This window comes from Sprattus sprattus, assembly GCF_963457725.1.
Source record: "Sprattus sprattus genome assembly, chromosome: 2".
Lineage (NCBI taxonomy): Eukaryota > Metazoa > Chordata > Actinopteri > Clupeiformes > Clupeidae > Sprattus > Sprattus sprattus.
This window is the reverse complement of record NC_137921.1, coordinates 40477745-40499981: the sequence shown is the minus strand read 5'-3', so window position 1 is coordinate 40499981 and position 22237 is coordinate 40477745. Positions and strand designations below refer to the sequence as shown.

General features: G+C 44.9%; 1 protein-coding gene across 2 annotated transcripts in view; it reads left to right on the top strand.

Annotated features, from left to right (window-relative positions):
- Positions 1–22237, top strand: part of atf6 (activating transcription factor 6) — a 67301-nt gene that overhangs the window by 11015 nt on the left and 34049 nt on the right. For both annotated transcript variants that reach the window (XM_080860460.1, XM_080860459.1), the window contains exons 5-9: positions 1400–1520; positions 1721–1903; positions 5127–5320; positions 19070–19255; positions 19842–19933. In XM_080860460.1, the coding sequence (XP_080716586.1) occupies positions 1400–1520; positions 1721–1903; positions 5127–5320; positions 19070–19255; positions 19842–19933 (776 nt within the window). The remainder of the gene's footprint in view (positions 1–1399; positions 1521–1720; positions 1904–5126; positions 5321–19069; positions 19256–19841; positions 19934–22237) is intronic.

The following is a 22237-nucleotide window of genomic DNA, read 5'->3' as shown; positions in this document are numbered from 1 at the left end:
ACACGCACACACACGCGCGCGCACCCACACCTGCTGTGTTGAACCAGAATGTGGGGCTCAGTCTCGTCATCACAAGGGCATCACTCAGGCAAGGAGCTCTCAATGTGACCATGAACAGATTCTTATCTGGGAAACTTTAACAGAGTCTACAAATTGAGTTGACATATAGGCCTATACATACAGGGATACAACAACTTTCACACTTCATGGTTTACATGTAACCAAGTTTCCATCTGTTCATGACATTGAACACAGCAAGTTAGCATGGCACATTTATTTATTTTTGTAAGGCCAGCAACAAAGCTTTGTGGGTTTGTGTCCTCTGTCAGTGCAGTTAGTGTGTTTATGCAGTGGGTGTTTTACGACATTTTTCCTTTTTGTGTTTTCCTTTTTCCTTTTTACGTGTTTTTGGGTGTCAGTTTGTCATAAACCTGGCTGATGCAACACTGCCTGACAGGTAGCAAATAAATAATGTTATCACTCAATGTTAGCTTAAAACTATGCATGAACGAAAAGATGTGTTATCCTACCAGATAACACACATTCTAAGTCATTTCTGATGAGGCTATGTTTTGATATTATGAAACTTACATTATTGCATTACACTAGCAGCAATGCAAGAAGGACATAGGAGCTCTTTAACATGCGGTGGTTTTCTCGGCCCACACCCAGTTTCCTGACCACAGTGAGGCACAGATAGCAGAGGAGGAATTTGCAGCCACCTGCCCACTCTTGTGTGTAGGATGTGAAATAGCGGTCTCAAAGATCGAACTCAGAACAAGTCTAACACTGATGTTAGTGACAGCCTACATCTGATGGATCAGCTTGCATACGTAAGCATCCTTGGAATTTCACCCTCATGTGGCATTATAGTGACATTAATGGCTTTTTCCACTCAAGACAGAATGCAACCTCTGGGCTCCCCCTTAGGCTTAATCGTCTGTGGAAAACCTCAGTGATGTATTCGTATGCTGAGATCTAAGGTTAGGGACATTGAGAGAGCACTCTTTCAGTGAGGAACTTGTGTGTTGGAACACACCCTCAGGACCTCAGGCTCAGATAAGGGTATGTGTGTACTGTTTGCTGGGTGTTTTAAAATACCAGTGTGTGTTGGGAGTGTGCTGGAAAAGTGAAATTACTGGTGTGTGTGTTGGTGTGAGGGTGTTCGATTTCTGTCTGGGCAGCATATTTTGAGGAATATCTAGGGAGTTCTTGTTGTGTACAGGGGGAGTTCAGGGGAGGGGAGTGGAAGGTGGGATCTTTGTGTGTGTGTGAGAGGGAAAGCATTGGTGTGTGTGTGTGTGTGTGTGTGTGTGTGTGTGTGTGTGTGTGTGTGTGTGTGTGTGGTCTGAGAGAGTAAAGGCACTGACGTGTGTTGGCTCTCTGCTGCCCTCTGCAGGATGAAGCTCTCTCTCCTCAGCCTCAGGATTCCCCGCTCTCTGTCTGCTCGGACTCCAGCGGCTTCTCTGAGCTCCCCCTTGAAAGACCACCACCCAAGAGGACCAATCAGACTCCTAGAGGTTAGCCCTCACAGCCAATCACAGCGAACAATGTCAGGCTCCTAATAATATTACCGTCTGGTCCATTTTGTGACCCTGTGTAATATTCTTTTGCTGTGATCTGACAGCCATATGTAATGGTTGTTTAGCAATTTTGTATTCTTTTTAAGTAGCGTATTTTATCTGCTTTTGTGTGTGTTTATGTGCATTTGTCTCCTCAGCCAAGCCAGTGAAGAGGCCCATTCAGCATAGCCCCAAGGTGTCCATCCAGCCCAGGCCTGTGATCACGGCAGCCGCTCCCCAAACCATCATCCTGCAGGCCCTCCAACCCATCCAGCCTCTGCAGCCAGTCCTGCCCATGGTCAAGCCTGCCAGAGTCCCCATCCAACCAGCTCCACCTGCAGGTGAGAAGAAGTATTACAGCCTGACATTGCAACAGTTTAAAGTATTTCTTAAACGAGGGGGTAAAGTTTTGCAAAATAGAAAGTTCAACCCAATATGTTGTGTTGGATATTGAGAGCACATTTTAAGGCCAGTTCCTGAATCAGGAACTCAGGCTTTTGAAGGAAATAAGAAGGTATAGCGCTAGGACAGGGGAGAAACAGTTTTGCTTTCCAGTCTTGAAATCATTATCTTCAACCAGGTCAGGTGGTTATATCTGGAGAGTTGAAAAGATCTCAACATGGTTAGTTCATCAAATATGTAAGGATTTTAATGCTTTAACGAAGAAGTTTTCACTCAGCCATAGAGACCCCAGAGTTACAGCTACAAGCCATAGTACCAACCACAAGGGGGCACTCTAAGCTTTTCCATCAGGCTACATTTGCGTCACATTTCTTCATTTGGCAGATGCTTTCATCCAAAGCAACTCACAGCTGAGGAGCAACAATCAATCTACTGAAAGCCCGGATCCCTCTTAAGAGTTTACACAAGCACTAAGTCTTATCTGAGCAAAGTCCCATAGACAGCAGAGACATTTAAATCAGGTGCAGTGTACAATCTTAGCAACTGTCTTTGTCCAATCTTCATTTTATTTTGATCGTCTTTATTTTATGAATCTATTAGGTCAACATCTCGCCTCGTTCCAAGTGTGTGCGCCGGTCAATTAGCTAAACCTCACAGAATCCAGATGTACAGGACAGTGATTCATTTCTAATGAATGCTTTTTTTTTTTAGCTGGTGGTTATAGTTGTCTCTGTGGATTTGCTCATCACTTTCCACTGTTGTTCTGGTCTCGCATACGCTTCCAGGAGCAGTTGTGGGAATATGTGTTTGCGTGCCTTTGCTAGGGTTTTGTGTTTCAGTCCCTCATGCATGTGGTGAGAAGATCAGCTCTCTTTCATGATTGTCTCATAAGACAGAAAGTGTGTGTGTGTGTGTGTGTGTGTGTGTGTGTGTGTGTGTGTGTGTGTGTGTGTGTTTGTTTGTGTGATAGAGAGAGAGTTTGTACACGTGCGCGTGTGTGTTTGGTTGAATAATGTGATTCCTTGTTGTACATATTCAATATTGTTGTTTCTTTGATGTAGTCAACCTTTTATGTGGTGTCTAACTGTGCATACGTTTTTGTAGGAGTGTGTGTGTGGTGTGTGTGTGGTGTGTGTGTGGTGTGTGTGTGTGTGTGTGTGTGTGTGTGTGTGTGTGTGTGTGTGTGTGTGCGCTCAGGGCCCAAATCCACTACCCCAAGTTGAGCAGTGGCCAGTCCAAACAGCTACCTCTCTGTGCCTCCCCAGCACACTGAGCAAGACCTTCCCAAGCTCCCCTCCTCTGGCCAACACAACAGAATAACATCCAGACGGCTTTCAAGTCCGTGTTCCAGGGCTCATATGATCAGATAAAAGACCCAGAATGCCTTATCTGACCGATTTGGATCGAGCGTCAACAAACATCAGAACCAGGAGAATTGAAAGCGGAGGGGTTGGGTGGCCGCTGCTGTGGATCGCTCCCTCCGACAGAAGGGCAATATTTAGTGCTTTTGTTCTGATTTAGGCTTGATAAGGAGTAGGCTGAGATTCACACACATGCGCTTGTCCGGAGGGGAAGAGCCAGGGGCCAGTCTCACACTCTGTGGTCCACTTGAGTGAAGGGCCCCGGCCACAGCACCAGTGACGCAAAGAGTCACAACAACAAAGAGTGTTGTTGTCATTCTGTGGAGATCACAGGGGGGTCGGGGTAGGGTGGGGTAAGGGGGGGCAGATAACATTGTCAAATCTGCTGGGTTTGTGGTTGAGAGATAGGAGCTGAAGATGGAGATAAGAGCTCTGTCCATGCAGTGTTCTAGACTGGTGTGAAAGATTAGGCAGGAATGTTTCTTTGCACAGATGTTATGTTTTTGTGTTCGACTTGGGAACCTTAAGTCAGGCTGCGACTTCTTCAGTACAAGGCTGCTGCTGTCTTTTTTTTCTTTCTTTGAGTCTGTCTGCCTTTTTTGTTTGTTTGTTTGTTTCTGTAGTTGTCTATCTTTTCTTTAATTCATTCTGCTCTTCTGTTTTTCTTTTCCGCGCTGCCTGTCTTTCTTTTATGCCGTTTTGTACGTATTTTGTCTTCTCGGTCCTTCTGTTTTCATCCGTCTTTCACTCTGTCCGTCACTCTGTTATTCTTCTGCTGCCTCTCCCCCGCGGCTCCTCTGCCCGTCCTCTGGCATGCTCGGGCCTGTGTGGTGGCTGAGTGGCTGTGGGGTTTCTGGAGTCTCCCAGTCTGATGGAGGACAAACAGCTGTGCCGCTGCACAGGGTCAGGGGTCAGCCATGCGTCTAGGGAGGTCCTGTCCCCCCAACTAGCCCATTAATGCTGACACACCATTTAACACTGAACGGTGTGTGTGTGTGTGTGTGTGTGTGTGTGTGTGTGTGTGTGTGTGTGTGTGTGTGTGTGTGTGTGTGTGTGTGTGTGTGTGTGTGTGTGTGTGTGTGTGTGTGTGTGTGTGTGTGTGTGTGTGTGTGTGGGTGGGTGGTGAGAAGCAGGGAGCAACGACAGGGAGGCACCTCTTTGTTTAAAGGATAGGGCCTGGTTTCTGACACAGTACCCACTTGAGTTTGTTTTATGTGTGTGTGTGTGTGTGTGTGTGTGTGTGTGTGTGTGTGGGTGTGGGTGGGTGGGTATGTGGGTGTATGCATACGAGTGGAAAGCTCTTCAGTATTTGAGGGATGGTGCCAGGCAGAGGAAGTGTTAGGATGGGCTGACCTCAGGCTTGTATACTTCAGACATCACTGGCACCCTCCACACATACCCCATTTCTTCCTACCTCCAGCAGTAGATGAAATGCTGGGAAGACTTATGGCTCCTTTCCTATAAGCAGTACTTGTGTGGCATTTAACAAATAGTTTCAATATGCATGCTGTCAGGACACCCTGGAGTAGTTGAACTGTCCTTATTTTAACCCTACTCCTAAATCATACTAGAATTATACCAGTGTTGTGTCAACCATAACTTCTCGCTTTTACTGTTTCTACTTATTCCTGGTTTTCTACCATAGTGTTTCAATGTATAATGGGAATCATCTCTCTCTCTCTCTCTCTCTCACTCTCACTCTCACTCTCACTCTCACTCTCACTCTCACTCTCACTCTTAATCTCACTCTCATTCTCTTTCTTTCTCTCTCTTTCTCTCTCTCTCTCTCTCTCTCTCTCAGGACGTCCTGTGATATTACCCCAGCCTGCTCAGGTGTTCCAGATCCAAACTGCTTCAACCATCCCGACCAGAGTGGTTACCTTGTCAACACTGGTTCCAGAGCCACGGATACCTGTTGCGGCCCCACCAGTCGTGACAATGCCGCTCCAAAGTCCCGCCTCTGTCCAAAGCTCCACCTACGGCTCTGATGAGGAAGTAAGTCTTCCATCTCATGTGATCCTATTCTACACACACTCATATGTTTCATTGTATAGCACTTACACCACAGCAGTAGGAAGTCTCAGCCGAAGTCTGTAAAACGAATCCATACGTAAAATGTTATTTGAATGTTCAGGTACATTCACTTTTATGTTGTTTAAAATTGATTATTACCTGGGGCTGATACCAGATGCACTGTTTTCAAGTAGTATCAGTTTGTTTTAAATGATGAATAAATATTCCAGTCAGTTGACATACACTAGAAAATCAACACTTTCACTCAGCTTACACTCATAACCTGTGGTGTAACCCACTGGCTGATAGGGGCTCCAGCCGTAAAGGCTTTTTAACAAGGGACTCCTAGGCCCACTCCCTGCTTTACTGCTCACCCCAGACATACAGGGGAAACACCCCAGAGCCCTGCTCTGATGACCCCATTTTGTGTGTGTGTTTGTGTTTTTGTGTGTGTGTGTGTGTGTGTGTGTGTGTGTGTGTGTGTGTGTGTGTGTGTGTGTGTGTGTGTGTGTGTGTGAGAGTGAGAGTGAGAGTGAGAGTGAGAGTGAGAGTGAGAGTGAGAGTGAGAGTGTGAGTGTGAGAGAGAGAGAGTGTTTTTCCATTAGAGTTCATGGCTTAACTGACAGCCAATGCAGGTCATATGTGTGTAAAAGCGTGGGGTTTTGTAGCCTCATATAAATGGTTTTATTAGGTAGTATAACAGAATGGGCTGCAGCCAATGTGGGACGGAGTGTCACAGAGGGGGAGCGAAGCAGAAACAAAAGTCTTTCTACAAATAGAGCAAAAATAACATGCAGGGTGTGGCAAGACAGTGTAATTCTTAATAATACCGGTATAATTTTAAACTCAATGTTATTCAGTGATCTCATGTTGGACGTAAGAGCTAGCATAGCCATGCAGGCACCAAAGCACTGGTGCAGAGAAGGAGTGGTGATGGGTCCTAAACTAGTGTGGGGTTGAGGTTTGGCCTCAGGCGGGCGGGCCTCAAAACAAACCACAGTCATTTGTGAAAAAGATGTAAGCATTGTAGTTGTAACCAAAACATTGATCAGTGCGTCCAGTGTTTAAGTCCTAGGAAAAAAACAAAAAAACAAGGAATATGTTTGTCTCAACATAGTTAGCCGTGTAATAAGTTTGTTGTGTATATGTTGTGTGTAAAATTACTACTTGGATTATGGCTAAATGTGTGTGTTTGTGTGTGTGTGTGTGTGTGTGTGTGTGTGTGTGTGTGTGTGTGTGTGTGTGTGTGTGTGTGTGTGTGTGTGTGTGTGTGTGTGTGTGTGTGTGTGTGTGTGTGTGTGTGTGTGTGTGTGTGTGTGTGTGTGTGTGTGTGAACCTGTTGCGAAACTCTTTTTTTCAAGGTCTATATGAAGTCATTGCATAGTACGGCTCTGTATCTACTATATCCTAGATCTTCTCTCTTCCCGGTCCAACCCATCACCTACATTCTATTTGACTGACATTCTGGAGGTCCAATCCCTGTTCGGTTATAGGTCAGGACACACTGAGAAAATGAGGCCCAGGCTGCTCAATGAGACTGACTTGCAGAAGGCCCTCAGGGTTGTCTTGCTACATTAATATTTGCTTTCCAGCACGTTATTTTCAACATAGAGAACTGTATACAGTAGCTGAACCTGGTCAGTATCCTGTGTAATGTCTTTGTCTTTGTGTGTGTGTGTGTGTGTGTGTGTGTGTGTGTGTGTGTGTGTGTGTGTGTGTGTGTGTGTGTGTGTGTGTGTGTTTGTGTGTGTTTGTGTGTGTGTGTGTGTGTGTGTGTGTGTGTGTGTGTGTGTGTGTGTGTGTGTGTGTGTGTGTGTGTGTGTGTGTGTGTGTGTGTGTGTGTGTGTGTGCACGTTTAGCGCGATGTGGTCAGAGCTTCACACCGCCATGTGTGTTTATATACTTAAATCCCTCCCAGCTTAGCAGGAGAGAGACAGGAAGAGAGAGAAAGAGAGAGGGAGGGTGATGGATCAACCAGAAAGAGAGACAGGGTTTTCATTCCCTCACTGGTTCATCTGTCAGGGACAAGCACCTCATCAGTGTCCCTGTGTGTTTGGGTAATTGAGGGTTTGTGTGTGTGTGCGTGTGTGTGTGTGTGTGTGTGTGAGAGGGAGAAAGAGAGCAGGATAAAACACACCTTTCCTTCTGTGAGCTTATTTGTGTGCTTTTTTGTGAGTGAGGATAGGTGAGTAGATATGTGTTGGCATGATCTGAGACAGACAGAGAGAGACAGAGACAGACGGATAGAGAGAGAAAGAGACACAGAGAGAGACGGATGTGTGTAGTATGGTCAGTGTATATGCGAACAGTGACAGGAGATTGGGGAAGTAAGGGAGTGTGTGAGTCAGTGTTAAATGTTGCTTTTCCATTGCATGTGTGCCGTTGAAAGCAAATAGATTCCTCATCACCCCACCCCACCCCACTTCCACAAACACACTCACTCACTCACTAGCATCCTTCAGTTACTGCCTCGTCCTAAATCACTTGTCCCTGGGTTCAAATGGTTGGGAGGTGTAACAGAAGTAAACTTAATGGCAATAAACTGCTGTGTATATATGGGCCATTCTACCGAATTGGTGCAAAGACAGGTCAGAAATATTTTGATTTTTTGTATGTTTTATTCCCAAAACTTTGTCCGTATGTATAATGTACCATATCTAAAGTACACTTATCTAGTAAAAGAACAGTCAATTTTTATATTGTATTTTCAGAATGTGTTGGAATGTTTTTCCTCTTCCAAAAATTGTCACTACCGAAACATCACATTTACTATAGTAAAAAAAGTATTATTATTGACCTGTTCAGATTGTGTTTCCTTCCCTTCTCTGAAGAGTATTTTTACAAATATTTCTTGAAGGTTTTCAAAATTAAATCCATAAAAATGAATTTTTTACCAAATGTTCAAGTTCAATTTATACAATTCATCAAAATGTAAGTGCAATATTTCTTTGTAAAATGCAAAATACTGATCATATTGATTCCAGAGTTGTTGATTGATGAAATTGAACATACATTAATCCAATCAGTATCATAACATTTTAGTTGATTACTCAATATACTTCATTTTTTACAAAACATCCTGTGTTTCGGTAGTGCTGCACTGTTTCGGTAGTGACATCCAGTGTTTCGGTAGTGACTGTACTGTTGGATGGATGTTCATTTCTCTCCCAAAATCTTCCAAAAGGTGCTCTGGGCCACCCTTTAGTCCACACAACACATTTATTTAAAAATTATGGGATTGAACTACTTACCATTTCATTTTGTCACTACTGAAATCATCAGGTCACTACCATGTGTTTCGGTAGTGACTGTTTCGGTAGTGACAATTCTAGCTAACTTTAAGCATAAATAAAGAATTCTAACAAGCACACGGCATGCAAACACATCTTTGAAGAGGTGAACACACATACAAACATAAGATTTTCCATGAAACCCAAAAAGGTTTACTTAATTGAAGAAAACATGCGTTTCGGTAGTGACAATTCTTAAGGTTACACGTCGATTTTCAGACTTTGGAACACATTTATATAAAAACTATGGGATTTAGCTACTTACCATTCAACCATGAGGGTCAGAGATGCAGTGTCACTGCATGGTCAAAAATGCAGAGTCGTGGCTAAAACACATGCTCAGCCAATGGACTAAAACTCTTGTGTTTCGGTAGTGACATGAAAACTAGGGACATGATTTTTTGAGTATAGAAAATTGATTTAAAAATTAAACCCACAATAAATCTAAATATTCCAAGTTCTGTTTCAACCCAATCATAAAGATCTTTGGAATTAAATCATTGAAAAAAATCTAAAAAAATTGAAAAGTGTTATTTAAAGGCATTGAAATTTAGATGTCAGGGTTGGGGACAGCTACTTCCCAATAGAAAGTACCCTATAAATGATGATTTTGTATATATTTAGCTTATCACTATCTCATGTAATGCATTGGGTTTATATAGACCATAACATTTTCTAATTAAATATCTATGCCTAAATACCTAATTGTTTTGTAAATAGTTTTTATTGTTGAGGGACTGCATATTACACGAATTCGGTAGAATGGCCCATATACAGCCGCGGAAAAAATTAATAGACCACTTCAAAATTATCAGTTTCTCTGGTTTTACTATTTATTGGTATGTGTTAAAGTAAAATGTACATTTTAGTTTTATTCTATAACCTACTGGCAACATTTCTACCAAATTTCAAATAAAAATATTGTCATTTAGATCATTTATTTGCAGAAAAATGACAATTGGTCAAAATAGCAAAAAAGATGCAGTGTCTTCAGATCTCGAATAATGCAAAGAAAACAAGCTCATATTCATTTTTCAACTACAGAATACTAATGCTTTAACTTAGGAAGAGTTCAGAAATCAATATTTGGTGGAATAACCTTGATTTAAAATCACAACTTTCATGTGTCTTGGCATGCTCTCCACCAGTCTTTCACATTGCCGTTGGGTGACTTTATGCTACTCCTGGCGCAAGAATTCAAGCAGCTCGGCTTCTTTTCATGGCTTGTGACCATCCATCTTCCTCCTGATCACATTTCAGAGTTTTTTTTATGGGATTCAGGTCTCGAAATTGGGCTGGCCATGACAGGGTCCTGATCTGGTGATACTCCATCCACACCTTTACTGGCCTGGCTGTGTGGCATGGAGCATTGCCCTGCTGGAAAAAACACTTCTCAGAGTTGGGGAACATTGTCAGAGCAAAAGGAAGCAAGTTTTTCTTCCGGGACAACGTTGTACTTTGCCTGGCTGAGGTTTGTAAAAGACCATAAGGATTGAACCAAAGCCGACTGGAGGGTCTCCTAGTTCGTCTTCTCTGATGAGTCCAATTTCACAGTAGGTGCAAGACTCTGTGGCTTGTAGGCCTCTCCAGGTCTCCGTCTAACCATCAGACGACCATGTGTTGGGCAAAGCTGAAAATTGGACTCATCAGAGAAGACGAACTTAGGGACCTCCAGTCCGCTTTGGTTCAATCCTTTGGTTCAATGCTCCATGCCACACAGCCAGGCCAGTAAAGGTGTGGATGGAGTATCACCAGATCAGGACCCTGTCATGGCCAGCCCAATTTCGAGACCTGAATCCCATAAAAAACCTCTGAAATGTGATCAAGAGGAAGATGGATGGTCACAAGCCATGAAAAGAAGCCGAGCTGCTTGAATTCTTGCGCCAGGAGTAGCATAAAGTCACCCAACGGCAATGTGAAAGACTGGTGGAGAGCATGCCAAGACACATGAAAGTTGTGATTTTAAATCAAGGTTATTCCACCAAATATTGATTTCTGAACTCTTCCTAAGTTAAAGCATTAGTATTGTGTAGTTTAAAAATGAATATGAGCTTGTTTTCTTTGCATTATTCGAGATCTGAAGACACTGCATCTTTTTTGCTATTTTGACCAATTGTCATTTTTCTGCAAATAAATGATCTAAATGACAATATTTTTATTTGAAATTTGGTAGGAATGTTGCCAGTAGGTTATAGAATAAAACTAAAATGTACATTTTACTTTAACACATACCAATAAATAGTAAAACCAGAGAAACTGATAATTTTGAAGTGGTCTCTTAATTTTTTCCGCGGCTGTATATAACTTTTGAGGGTGGCTTTCTCAAGAGTGGACGCGAGGTGGCCTTGGATTTGGGTCAGATGACGGATGAAATTAGCTAAGGACAGACTTTCCCCGTCAGAAAACACTGGGATCACGTTTGCAGTTCACATTGTGGGCATTCCACTGTGCAAGCTCCCAAACTAATGGCCAGAGAAAGAGAGAGAGAAAAAAAAACTATTCAGGTCAAGACGCCTCTTCAAAAAAACACCAGCCGCTCCTAAGGAGGACCCATGTAGACACAGACTGTGAGCACACCTGCCAAGCACATGTGTAACAGATACTGATGGCAGTATCACACACACACACACACACACACACACACACACACACACACCCAAGCAAGCAAGCATCAGGGCAATTTAGTTAATCACAGGTTACTTCTGCTCTCTTGGTTGCGTGACTAGCCTTATCTGTCTCCTCACACACCCACACACACACACACACACACACACACACACACACACACACACACACACTCAAACTCCTCTTCCCCTAAGGTCATGTTGTCCCTCAGTGATTTAAGAGCCATTATGAGATCCTTGTTCCCTGGCCATCATTCTCCATTGAGCATACAAACCACTGGCAAATGGGGAATTTCAGCATTCGGCTGTACGGCTGCCAGAGGCCATTACCATGCACAGAGAGAATCATGCTTTCCCTGACAGCATCATTGTTACCATGGCAATCTCTAATTTGTCAGAGGGACAACACAGTAAAGTCTCTTCTGTGTTCTGTCCACCTGTCATGTGGAATCAGGTTGTTTGATTAGGCGACGGCGTCAAGGTGGTTGAGATGGTTGATTGGAGATGCTGCTTTGCTGGGAGAGGTGCATGTCTTTTCCCCTGTGGTTAGAAAGGAAGGACAGGGGAAGAGAGGCAGACTTCATTCCTGTGGATAGACTTACTGATGTTCCGTGTGTATTTCGTCTCCTCTCCTCTCCTCACTTGTGACTGTGTGAATTTCTTTCTCGGAGCTGTATGTTTACATTGTGTGGTATGGGGGCATTCTGGTGGTTGACTTGTGTGGTGATGTGTGGCTAGAGGGTCATTTATTTGAGTGTGTGAAGGAGAGAGAGAAAGCGAGAGAGAGAGAATAGACAGGGTTTATGTGTTCTCTTGTGGTTTTGCAGGGATATTTTTGTCTATGCTTTGGTGTGTTTGACAGTCAGTGTACCGTTGAACGGTAAGAGAACTCACAAACGGATCATAAACACTTCTTTTAGCAAATACTGTGTGGGTGGAGTTCTCCCGGCATGTTCTGTGCCAAGGTGATGTAAGGACACCGTATGCATGCCGGCATGCACCTACGTGTCTGACTGTCTGTGTGTTTAAGTGTGTGTGTGTGTGTGTGTGTGTGTGTAGAAGTGAGCTACATCCTGACACATACAAATACACACTGCTGAACACTCTCACAAGGTCTGTGTGTGTGTGTGTGTGTGTGTGTGTGTGTGTTGGGGGAATGACTTGACAAGCACAGTGTTACTTAACTAGAGCAGAGCTCATCCAAACAAGACAAAGAGGGAATAAAATGATTTCCTCTCAATTGGCCCAATCAGACTCCTTCTCTGCAGCCAACCCTTTCCCCAGACACTGTCCATGTCGGATCCCCTCATCAGAAAGTGTCGGGCTTTCAAAACACTGAAAAGGTTCAGTATGTGTGTTCTCCTTTTCCTCCCATCAAGAATGCACTGGTCAGCTCAGGGATGGCCGGATTTGGGCTTTTAAACCACAGGGTAAACCACGGTGCACCAGCCTAATCACACACACCAGTGTTTGGGTTGGTCCTGAACTGGGCTGTTGAGAGAGTGTATGTGTGACAGCGAGAGAGAGAGTGAGAGCAATGGAGCGAGAGCAGTAGAGCCAGAGAGAAAGTGTGTGTGTGTGTGTGTGTGTGTGTGTGTGTGTGTGTGTGTGTGTGTGTGTGTGTGTGTGTGTGTGTGTGTGTGTGTGTGTGTGTGTGTGTGTGTGTGTGTGTGTGTGTGTGTGTGTGTGTGTGTGTGTGTGTGTGTGTGTGTGGTGCATGCTCATTCAGGACGAGTGTCCACGCTTGTGCATTGTGTCTGGAATCACTTCAGTGTTTTTTTATGAAGTGCCTCAACCACATAGTGCCCTCTCTTTCTCTCTCTCTCTCTCTCTTGCTCTCAGTCTCTCTATCTCTCTTTCCCTCCCCCTTCCCTCCCTTTGAGCTGGCCAGCCAGTTCCTGTCCCTTTCACTTTCTCTCTTTCTTCTTGTTCCCTTTCTCTTATTACACCACTCTACACTTTTCCCTCCCTCCCAGTCTTGCTATGCCGAGCTTTTTCTTGGTGTGTTTGGTGACTACGTGGCAGCCGGCAATCAGAAATGCTTGCATGGATTATGGGAGGGGTCATGGTCAGGGTGCAACTGGGGAGGTCCCCATAACAACCTAATCTCCACGAGGTGTGTGTGTGTGTGTGTGTGTGTGTGTGTGTGTGTGTGTGTGTGGTTTGTTTGCCCTAACAAAGACTATGCCTCCCTTAATGCTTGTTTCCATTGACATGGTCAACTAGCATGATGGTTTGAAAGAACTGAGAGTAAATTGGTTCCTAGCTCTTGTGGCAAGAATCGTGACAGGACATTGCAAAACAATTTAGGACATTGCAAAACAATTTCTCTGCCCTACAAACGTCTGTGGCACTTAAGCCTGTATTGAGGCAGAGCACTACATCTATATTGATTAATTAGGCAGATGCTTTTCTCCAAAGCAACCTACCATACAGGACTGTCCTACACATGAGGAGGTGGGCTATCCTGCATGTGGAGCCCATGCTCCAGATGTCTTGGTCTCCGCTGAGGTACTGGATACTGAAGTGGAATTTCATCTGATAGCCAGGATCCTTTGTTTATTGGTTTCTTGCTTCATTGGCAGAATGGGTTAAGCGCAGCTGTTGTAATAGACCTAGACTGGGGTCTGGTAGCATTGGTTAGCATTGGTCAGAGCTAAATCCCTATTGGCATGATCAGATTATTAGAGCATGAGGTCATGCCAAAGCACTGTGGGAGAATTTTTAACACACAATGTGACGAAACCAAACAAAAAACCCCAGACGTCTTAAAAAAATCCCCCTTAGAAGCGCCATAAATCCTATAATAGAAAAACATTGTTGAAGTGGGAATCAAATCTGGGTTGAATTTGGGATTTTTCCTCAATGAACGAGCTGCTGTGGGAGGTTTGGGTGTTTGTGTGCCGAGGAGACTGTGTAAAAGCACATTGGCTCGACACAGGTTTGACACAGGCCTTGTGTTCATAACCTTTCAGCTTGTTTTGGCGTCCAAATCTAATGATATATTTATATATTTTTTTAAATGAGTGAAGAGCAACGGCCAGTACAAATCGAAGAAATTAATAGGGTTCTCCACTCGGCCAGGGCAGGGAGGAGAAAAATCCTGGCAAGCCGAAGGGCTTTTAAATTCGAAAAAGAGTCTCCAGTGCGAGTGATGTGTGCCAGGGACTTGTTCCTTCACAGCACCCCCTCGTAAAGAGTTATGGAAACAAGGCTTTTATGAGCGTCGTTGGGGATTACAAGTTGGTCTATCAAACACCATATCTTTCCTCTGCTCTTACCTTGTGCATTAAGACCACCCTGTGACCATACCATTTTGGAGCAGATTGATTCTCTGAGGCCGAAGATCTCCCCCTACCTCCTGCCTGGGTGGGTCTGACCGGACCAAGTATTTATGAGGAGAACCAGAGTGTGTTTTTTTTTTTTTGGTGACTTGCCACAGGAGTGAGAGTGTGAAGCAGATAGACCCTCTGACCCGTATTTATGAGTGGTGTGGGTGTGGAGGTCAGTGGGGTCAGTGGCTAGGGCAGCTGATAGTGGTCAGAGAGTGCACCTGCAGAAACCGTTAAAATAGCGCAGAGGCTTTAGGTGTATCTGTAGTTTCAATCCTGCTTTCTGCTGGAGGAATTGTAAGAAGCAAGTTACCCACCAACCCCCAACCCCTCCCGCCCCAAAAACCCCACCTAGCTGACTGTTTTTCCCTAACTCTCACTGTGGCACTGCTAGTGTGATCGTATCCCAGGGTTTTTGAAATAAATTAGAGCAGCTGGCTGTTTAGTAGAGCTCCTTCACTTGGTGGGGCCTCATACACACAGTCTAAAGAGACTGGGCTAAAGGGCTAGCCATCCACACGCAAGAACATTCAGAGATGCAAGGGGACTGTGAGTGTGTTATTACTGACATTACCACCACATGTTATTGTTCTAGGTCACCTCCAATCTCAATCACTCACACAGCCACGTTTCCTTTGGTATATGGCCCTGTGTGTGTGTGTGTGTGTGTGTGTGTGTGTGTGTGTGTGTGTGTCTGTGTGTGTGCTCAGTGGCGACCAAAATGTGCAAATAGTTGGCGTCTGACTCCAAAGGGCAGAAAAAATGCTAATCCTGCTGTTGGGCTCCCAGGTGGACTGAGGGGGTTAAATAGTTAAGTGGAGAGTGAACGGATGGCCGAGGCCCACAGAACCTAAAAATAAAAGTACTGGGCCGAGGCTAGCTGTTTCCCATTTGAGTGTATTAGCCGCCCGCTTTTTAAGCCTCTGGGCTGTCATGGAAAAATGTGTGTGTGTGTGTGTGTGTGTGTGTGTGTGTGTGTGTGTCTGTGTCTGTGTCTGTGTGTGTTTCAGTGTGTTTGAGAATGGAGAGAGAGGGAGAAAGGTGGATATAGCTTTGATTTAATAAGGATATGTTCGAGGGAGGGATGTGGCGGTATGTATGGGGGTGTGTGTGTGTCTGTCTATGTCTGTGTTATGGTCCAGCTGTGGTCGTAATCGTGGTTGTTGCAGTCGTGTGTTTTGCAGTAAAATGGTTAGGATGGTCTTGTAAAAGATGGCAGGTGTCTGAGAGAAGTGTCTCTCTGTTTCTGTGTGTGTGTGTGTGTGTGTGTGTGTGTGTGTGTGTGTGTGTGTGTGTGTGTGTGTGTGTGTGTGTGTGTGTGTGTGTGTGTGTGTGTGTGTGTGTGTGTGTGTGTTTTAGTTGCACACGCACATGTTGATGCTTGTAAAAGCAGACGTGGGGAGAGTGTGTGAGCAGGTTTCAGACAGCTGTGCGGTGATGCTGTCCATGGGGAGTCTCTGCCATGTTGGATAATGGGTAACAAATGAAGCTCTGCATACCGGAAGGGTCCAGGCTCCAGCACAGGCCTCTGTGAAGCCTTCAGTAGGACCGGGACAGTGGTCAGCTCAGGCCTCTGTGAAGCCTTCAGCAGGACCGGGTCAGTGGTCAGCACAGGGGATTAGGTTCAGATGTTTAAGTCTTTTGATGTGGCACTGAGGCTTCCAAAGAAACATGTTCTCATATGAACATTTCATTTGGCAGACACCTTTAACCAAAGTGAGTTGCAGTGCAGACACAGTATGTCTGTTCCTTGGGTATGCAGCCCATTTCCTTGGTCTTGTGCTCACCTTGATCTGCTAGTTTCTCTTCCAGTGTCCATCCCTGCCTTAGTCACCTGTCTTCAGTGGCGTCTCTCTCGGACGTGCACTCGCACTCAGCGGACTCTCGTTGTCCTGGTAATCTCTCTGAATCCTGGTAATCACACGGCAGCTCTGTTCCCAGGCCCCGCCACTTATGGCAACGCTCCCGGTTCTGGGAAACCGTTTCCACGGAGACAGCAGTGAAAAAGAGACCGAGCCATAAATAACTCAATCAGTCAGACGCTAACACAAACAACCATCAGTGAGAAAACTTGCCTGCCCTTTGTGTGTGTGTGTGTGTGTGTGTGTGTGTGTGTGTGTGTGTGTGTGTGTGTGTGTGTGTGTGTGTGTGACTTTGTGCATGTTTGTTCTGAGTGTCCCACTTTCAAAACCGTCTGTGTCCAACAGCTGACCCTCTAAAGTACAACACACGGTCCCCTGTCCAAGAGCGCCCACTGTGAGGCCTTGAGTCACCGGCAGCCCTTGGCTCTCAACTCATCCTGCCCTGACCCAGCATGCTTTGGGCCTGAAGAGATGACGCAGTACAGGAACCAAATAGAAACCCTCCCGGTAGTTTTTACAATAGGGATTTACTGGCAAATACATGAATGTGAACGTACCCATCCCTTTGCCAGGAACACTGACGCTGGGTGAGGTTTCAGCTGGAAGGGGTGGATGTTGCGGATGTGAAACGTCTCCATTAGCGTGTCTCACGGTGCTAAGCTCCCTGGGATAGCGCTTGACCTTGGGCCCTGCTTGCATTCTGGGTAACTCCGGGTGGGCCGCTGCGTCTTTTGTGTCGCTGTGGCGTTTAAGGCGCCGCAATTAATACAGGTTTAAAGTCAGCTCAAGAGCTTTGCCCTCCCCAATGACTTACAATCCTCCTCCTGGCCAACACCGTCTGGTGTGTGTATGTGTGTATGTGTGTGTGTGTGTGTGTGTGTGTGTGGTTGTGTGTGGTTGTGTGTGTGTGCGTAACGAACATCGACTTCCTCAGGATTCCTCAAAACATAGATCACAGTTTTGTTTAAGCCCAAGGCACCACCTGAAATCTACAGACAAATGACAAATAGAGCACGTCTGAGCTTTTAAAATAACTTCTGTTGCTTCACAGTCGCACTCACACACACACACACACACACACACACACACACACACACACACACACACACACACGCAAACACGGTCTGTCATATTCACACTCTTTAGCTCTCTCTCACTCACTCATTTACCAACGTACTCACTCACTCACTCACACACACATGCACACACACACACACACACACACACACACACACAAACAATCTACAAACAATCTACTGTCCTGTGTCTGATGATTGATGCAGAAGTGAATTCTGTGTTTGTTTGTGCTGGGAGGTTCTGGGAGAGCTCTGTGTCTGTGTACTCAGGGCTCATATGGGGACTATTAGAACTCCCTCCTCGTTTTCAGGGGGGAACCATAAAACCGGGACATGCTCTTTCGGATGTGTGTTTACCGTTCCGCCTGGGTGAAGAGTAGTGGGACAGTGCTGGGTGGGGTGGGGTTCTAGCCCTGACGGACAGGATTCTTTTAACTCTGAGGTGAAAAAGAGGCCGACAGCGTCCCCCCTCTCCCTCCCTCCATCTCTCCACTTCTCTCTCCCTTTTTTTCTCTCCTTCTCTCAACTACTCACTCGCTCGCTGCTGCTCAAAACAGAGAGAAATAGTTGGTCAGATAAGTCTGTGTTGGACAGTTGGATTATTCATGCCCCTAGACTTACTGTAGACGTGTGTGTGTGTGTGTGTGTGTGTGTGTGTGTGTGTGTGTGTGTGTGTGTGTGTGTGTGTGTGTGTGTGTGTGTGTGTGTCTGTACCTGTGAATTGGATGCGGACGATTGACTGAGAAATGTACACACAGCTGTGGGGAGTGGTCGGGGTCTGATGCCCGAGACAGGGGAACTGAACCAGAACAAACACACTCACATACACACACACACACACACATAAATACACTTACAATCACATGCACACACACACACACACAAACACAATCAATCATTCACACTTCTACTTATAACCCATAATCAGTTATTCTTTTTCTCATATATATGGGACTGGCACTCAATTTTGTTCACAATGACTCATAATCATAATTATGAACTTACCCATTTGCGTCCACACACACACACACACACACACACACACACACACACACACACATACACACACTGACACAAATCATGATCAGCAATTGTCACTCAGCAGCAACTGCACACTCCCTCTCCATTCTCTCACTCCATAACTCAGCCCAGCACATAATTATCAAAGCTCTCAGCCTCTCCACTCAAACAGCAACAGGTGCTGTTCTCTCCAGCAGTTCAAGCCAATGACCTCATCTCCGCTCAGTGTGTTTCTGTGTGTGTGTGTGTGTGTGTGTGTGTGTGTGTGTGTGTGTGTGTTTGTGTGTGTAGCCCCTCTCTTTCTCTCACTCTCACCCCCCCCCCCCCACTTCTTTTGGTTTCCGCTGTATCTGACTAAATCCCTCCTGCAGTCTGTTTTGCTGCTTTTCTGTTGCTTTTCTTTCATTCCCTGATGTCCCTTTTCCTTTCCCACCGCCATCTTTATTACTTCATGATTCTTTTCTTTCCTGCTTTTCCTTCTCTTGTTTCTCTTATTTACCATCGCTTTTCTCTCCCCCTCTCTGCAGTCGGGTGCGTCGCGGCGACAGATGCGCATGATCAAGAACCGCGAGTCGGCCTCGATCTCGCGCAAGAAGAAGAAGGAGTACCTGCTGACGCTGGAGGCCCGCCTGAAGCTGGCGCTCTCTGAGAACGCCCTGCTCAAGAACGAGAACGGAACCCTGAAGGAACAGCTGAATGGCCTCATGAGCGAGGTCAGCGTTCACCCCGCCAGCAGGGTCATAGGTCATGCTAGGGCTTTAGGTCACCTGACCAGGTCCTGGAAGTCCCCTCTACGTAAAGGATTTAGCTCACCACCTGACTTTTCTAATCACTCACCCCTTTAAAAGGGACCATGAAATGTCTCAGACCAGCACTGGTGAATTGAAATGTGTAGTGCTGGAGTTGATGAGTGTTCTACGGATGATATTCTAGGTTATTTTTCAGTCAGGGTTCAAATGAGTGCCAAATGGAATTACATTTTTGTGTACGCCAAGGCCCAGTTCTGGACGTCACGGAAAATATTAGCTTGACTAAAGTCCTTATAGGGAAGGACTAATTTACCAAACTTCTTCCATTACACTCCACCCTGACTTGACCAGACTCCATGTACTTTGGTTGTACCTCTTTGATCAGCCATTTTTTTCATAATATATTTATTATTAGTCATCAAACCTGCTTTTTAAAACAGCCAGTGGTCTCTGGTCAATATTTTGTCAGGCATTGGCATTGAAATGTCATGTTGACTTCACTTGGTGTTTTTCTGCTGTTTTCTCATTGGATGTCATTGTGCCCCTACAGAACACTGTTCTGAAAACCACTGCTCCCAAGAGGCGGGCTGTGTGTCTCATGGTGCTCGTGGTCTTTCTGGTTTTTAACATTGGACCAATGAGGTGAGTCGCAATTGCTCGTGAATTTCAGCTAGCCAATAGAAAGACTTGATCGACTGCCATGTTCCTCTGCATGTTTGACCCCCTCAAGTGTGCCCACAATTAGCTTAGCTTAGCTGTACTGTGTTGGAATGTTAAGTATATGGGTCCTGTTTTTTGTGTGTGTGTGTGTGTGTGTGTGTGTGTGTGTGTGTGTGTGTGGGGGTGTGTGTGTGTGTGTGGGGGTGTGTGTGTGTGTGTGTGTGTGTGTGTGTGTGTGTGTGTGTGTGTGGAGGTAATAATCCTGGAGGTAGCCTGTGTCTATGACCTCTACATGGACATAGCCTTCCTTGAGAAACTGACCAAATACCAGCCCCAGAGACCTAGGCTATACATGTAAGTTGGTAGTATTAATATTTGGAAGTCTGGGGCATGTCCATAAGCTTTCGGTCAGTGGGCTACGACTGGCAGGACTTAGTAAGAGACAATCCAAACAACTAGTCAAGTTCTGCTCTGTATCAGCTGTTATAGGTAGTCTTGCTGTTTGGCGTAGGAGATGTTTCTTGTATCATGAGTCACTAAGCTGTATTCAACCTCTGAGAAATGTTTGAATCCTTTCTGTAAGAATATGATTGGTGGATTCAAATAAATAATTGAAATGTGTGTCTGTGTGTGTGTGCGGAACGTGCAACCTCAGTTGCAGGGAGGGTGTTGTTTTATCAGGCCAAGAAGGACATAAATCCAATCTGCTGACTGAGTCTTCAGCTAATTCAAGAGTTTGCACACTGTGTTTGTGTGTGTGTGTGTGTGTGTGTGTGTGTGTGTGTGTGTGTGTGTGTGTGTGTGTGTGTGTGTGTGTGTGTGTGTGTGTGTGTGTGTGTGTGTGTGTGGTGTGCACCCTCTGTATGTGAATGTTCAAGATTGTTTATGAAGGTTTTTCGTTGCCTGGGTATGTTTCTTTTCGTGGCAGAGGTGAACAAATCCATTTCGTAGGCGGAATAGGATATCTGGAAATTCAACCTTAGTTGTTCCATTCTCATAGTCCCTTTGTCCCTGCAGCTCTCTGTCCAGTAGGCTGGATATAATATCATGTTTTTCTGAATTTCAAGTTGCCCATATTAAAAGGTTTTAACAAAATCCTCTTAATACCAGAGCTTAAGGCAGCTGGAGTTCTGGTTGAAAACTGACTGCTGGAAATGCATGCATAATCCTTACAAACACCAGCGAGAGCACAGTTGGCACTGATAAAAGGCTTGCCAGCATGCTAACTCATGTCGTTTGGCGATATAGTTGGCAATATTATGCTGTGAAAGCTTTTTCACATTTTTGCAGGGTGGTCCGACCCGGACTACAGAACTGCACAGTGGTGAAACATGACCATATACCATAAAAACTAATTTGAAGATAATGACATTATACTATTATAATGCTTATAAAAACTTTAAAAAGTGGCAAGTTGTTGCATGCTATCACTTTCAATATCTACAGCTCTGATCATCATTTAGCATAAGTGTATGGAATGGATGACATATCTGGCTCCCATAGGCAACAAAATGCCTTTGTAGTAATTAAGAGCATATACTGTAAATCTGATTTCAAATTGTCTCCTTTTTTTGGCCTGGGTACACTTGACTGAGGCACTGCCTATGCCTCATTCAAAACCAAGCATTTGAAGCTCTCATTCACATTCATCTAACTTGAAATTGCGCTGCGCTGTTTCGAGTCAGTCGCTCCATGTGTGACATTTTCATCGGTAATAAAATCTGTCTTGGAAATGCATGCGACTGTTTTCCGAGAGGAATATTACTTTCAAGTAGAGAAGAATAGAGCTGTTTCTCTCACAGCCTGCCGAGACAGCACCAGCCCCCCAGCCCTAGCTCAGACCGCTCTGGAGGAGTTTTCCAGTAAACTGGCCCCACTCACTCACTCACTCACTCACCCACTGCCTAACCCTAGAGCCTCTGAAACTCTTAACCTCAGACTCACAGCCACTTAGAATCTCTGGATCAGGGTCATCTTTTTCCCCCAAAACTGAAAAACAGCTGTGGCTCACATCTTTGGCTCACCTCACAGTTGAAACACCTAGCACAGTAAGCTAATGAGTCAGAGGATCAAGTATTTTCTCATCAAAAGACATACACCTTTTATCTCTGTGAGAGGCTACTGAGGCATGATGAGTAAGTAGCAGTCATTGAAAGGTTGCAGAGCACAGTGTTCTGTAAATCAAGTGACAGTTAATGCTGGTTTGGCAAAATTATTTTCTCTCAGCCTCTTTGCGATGCAAGAACTGATGTAGGACTGGTATATTTTCCGATATACTTTCTGCAG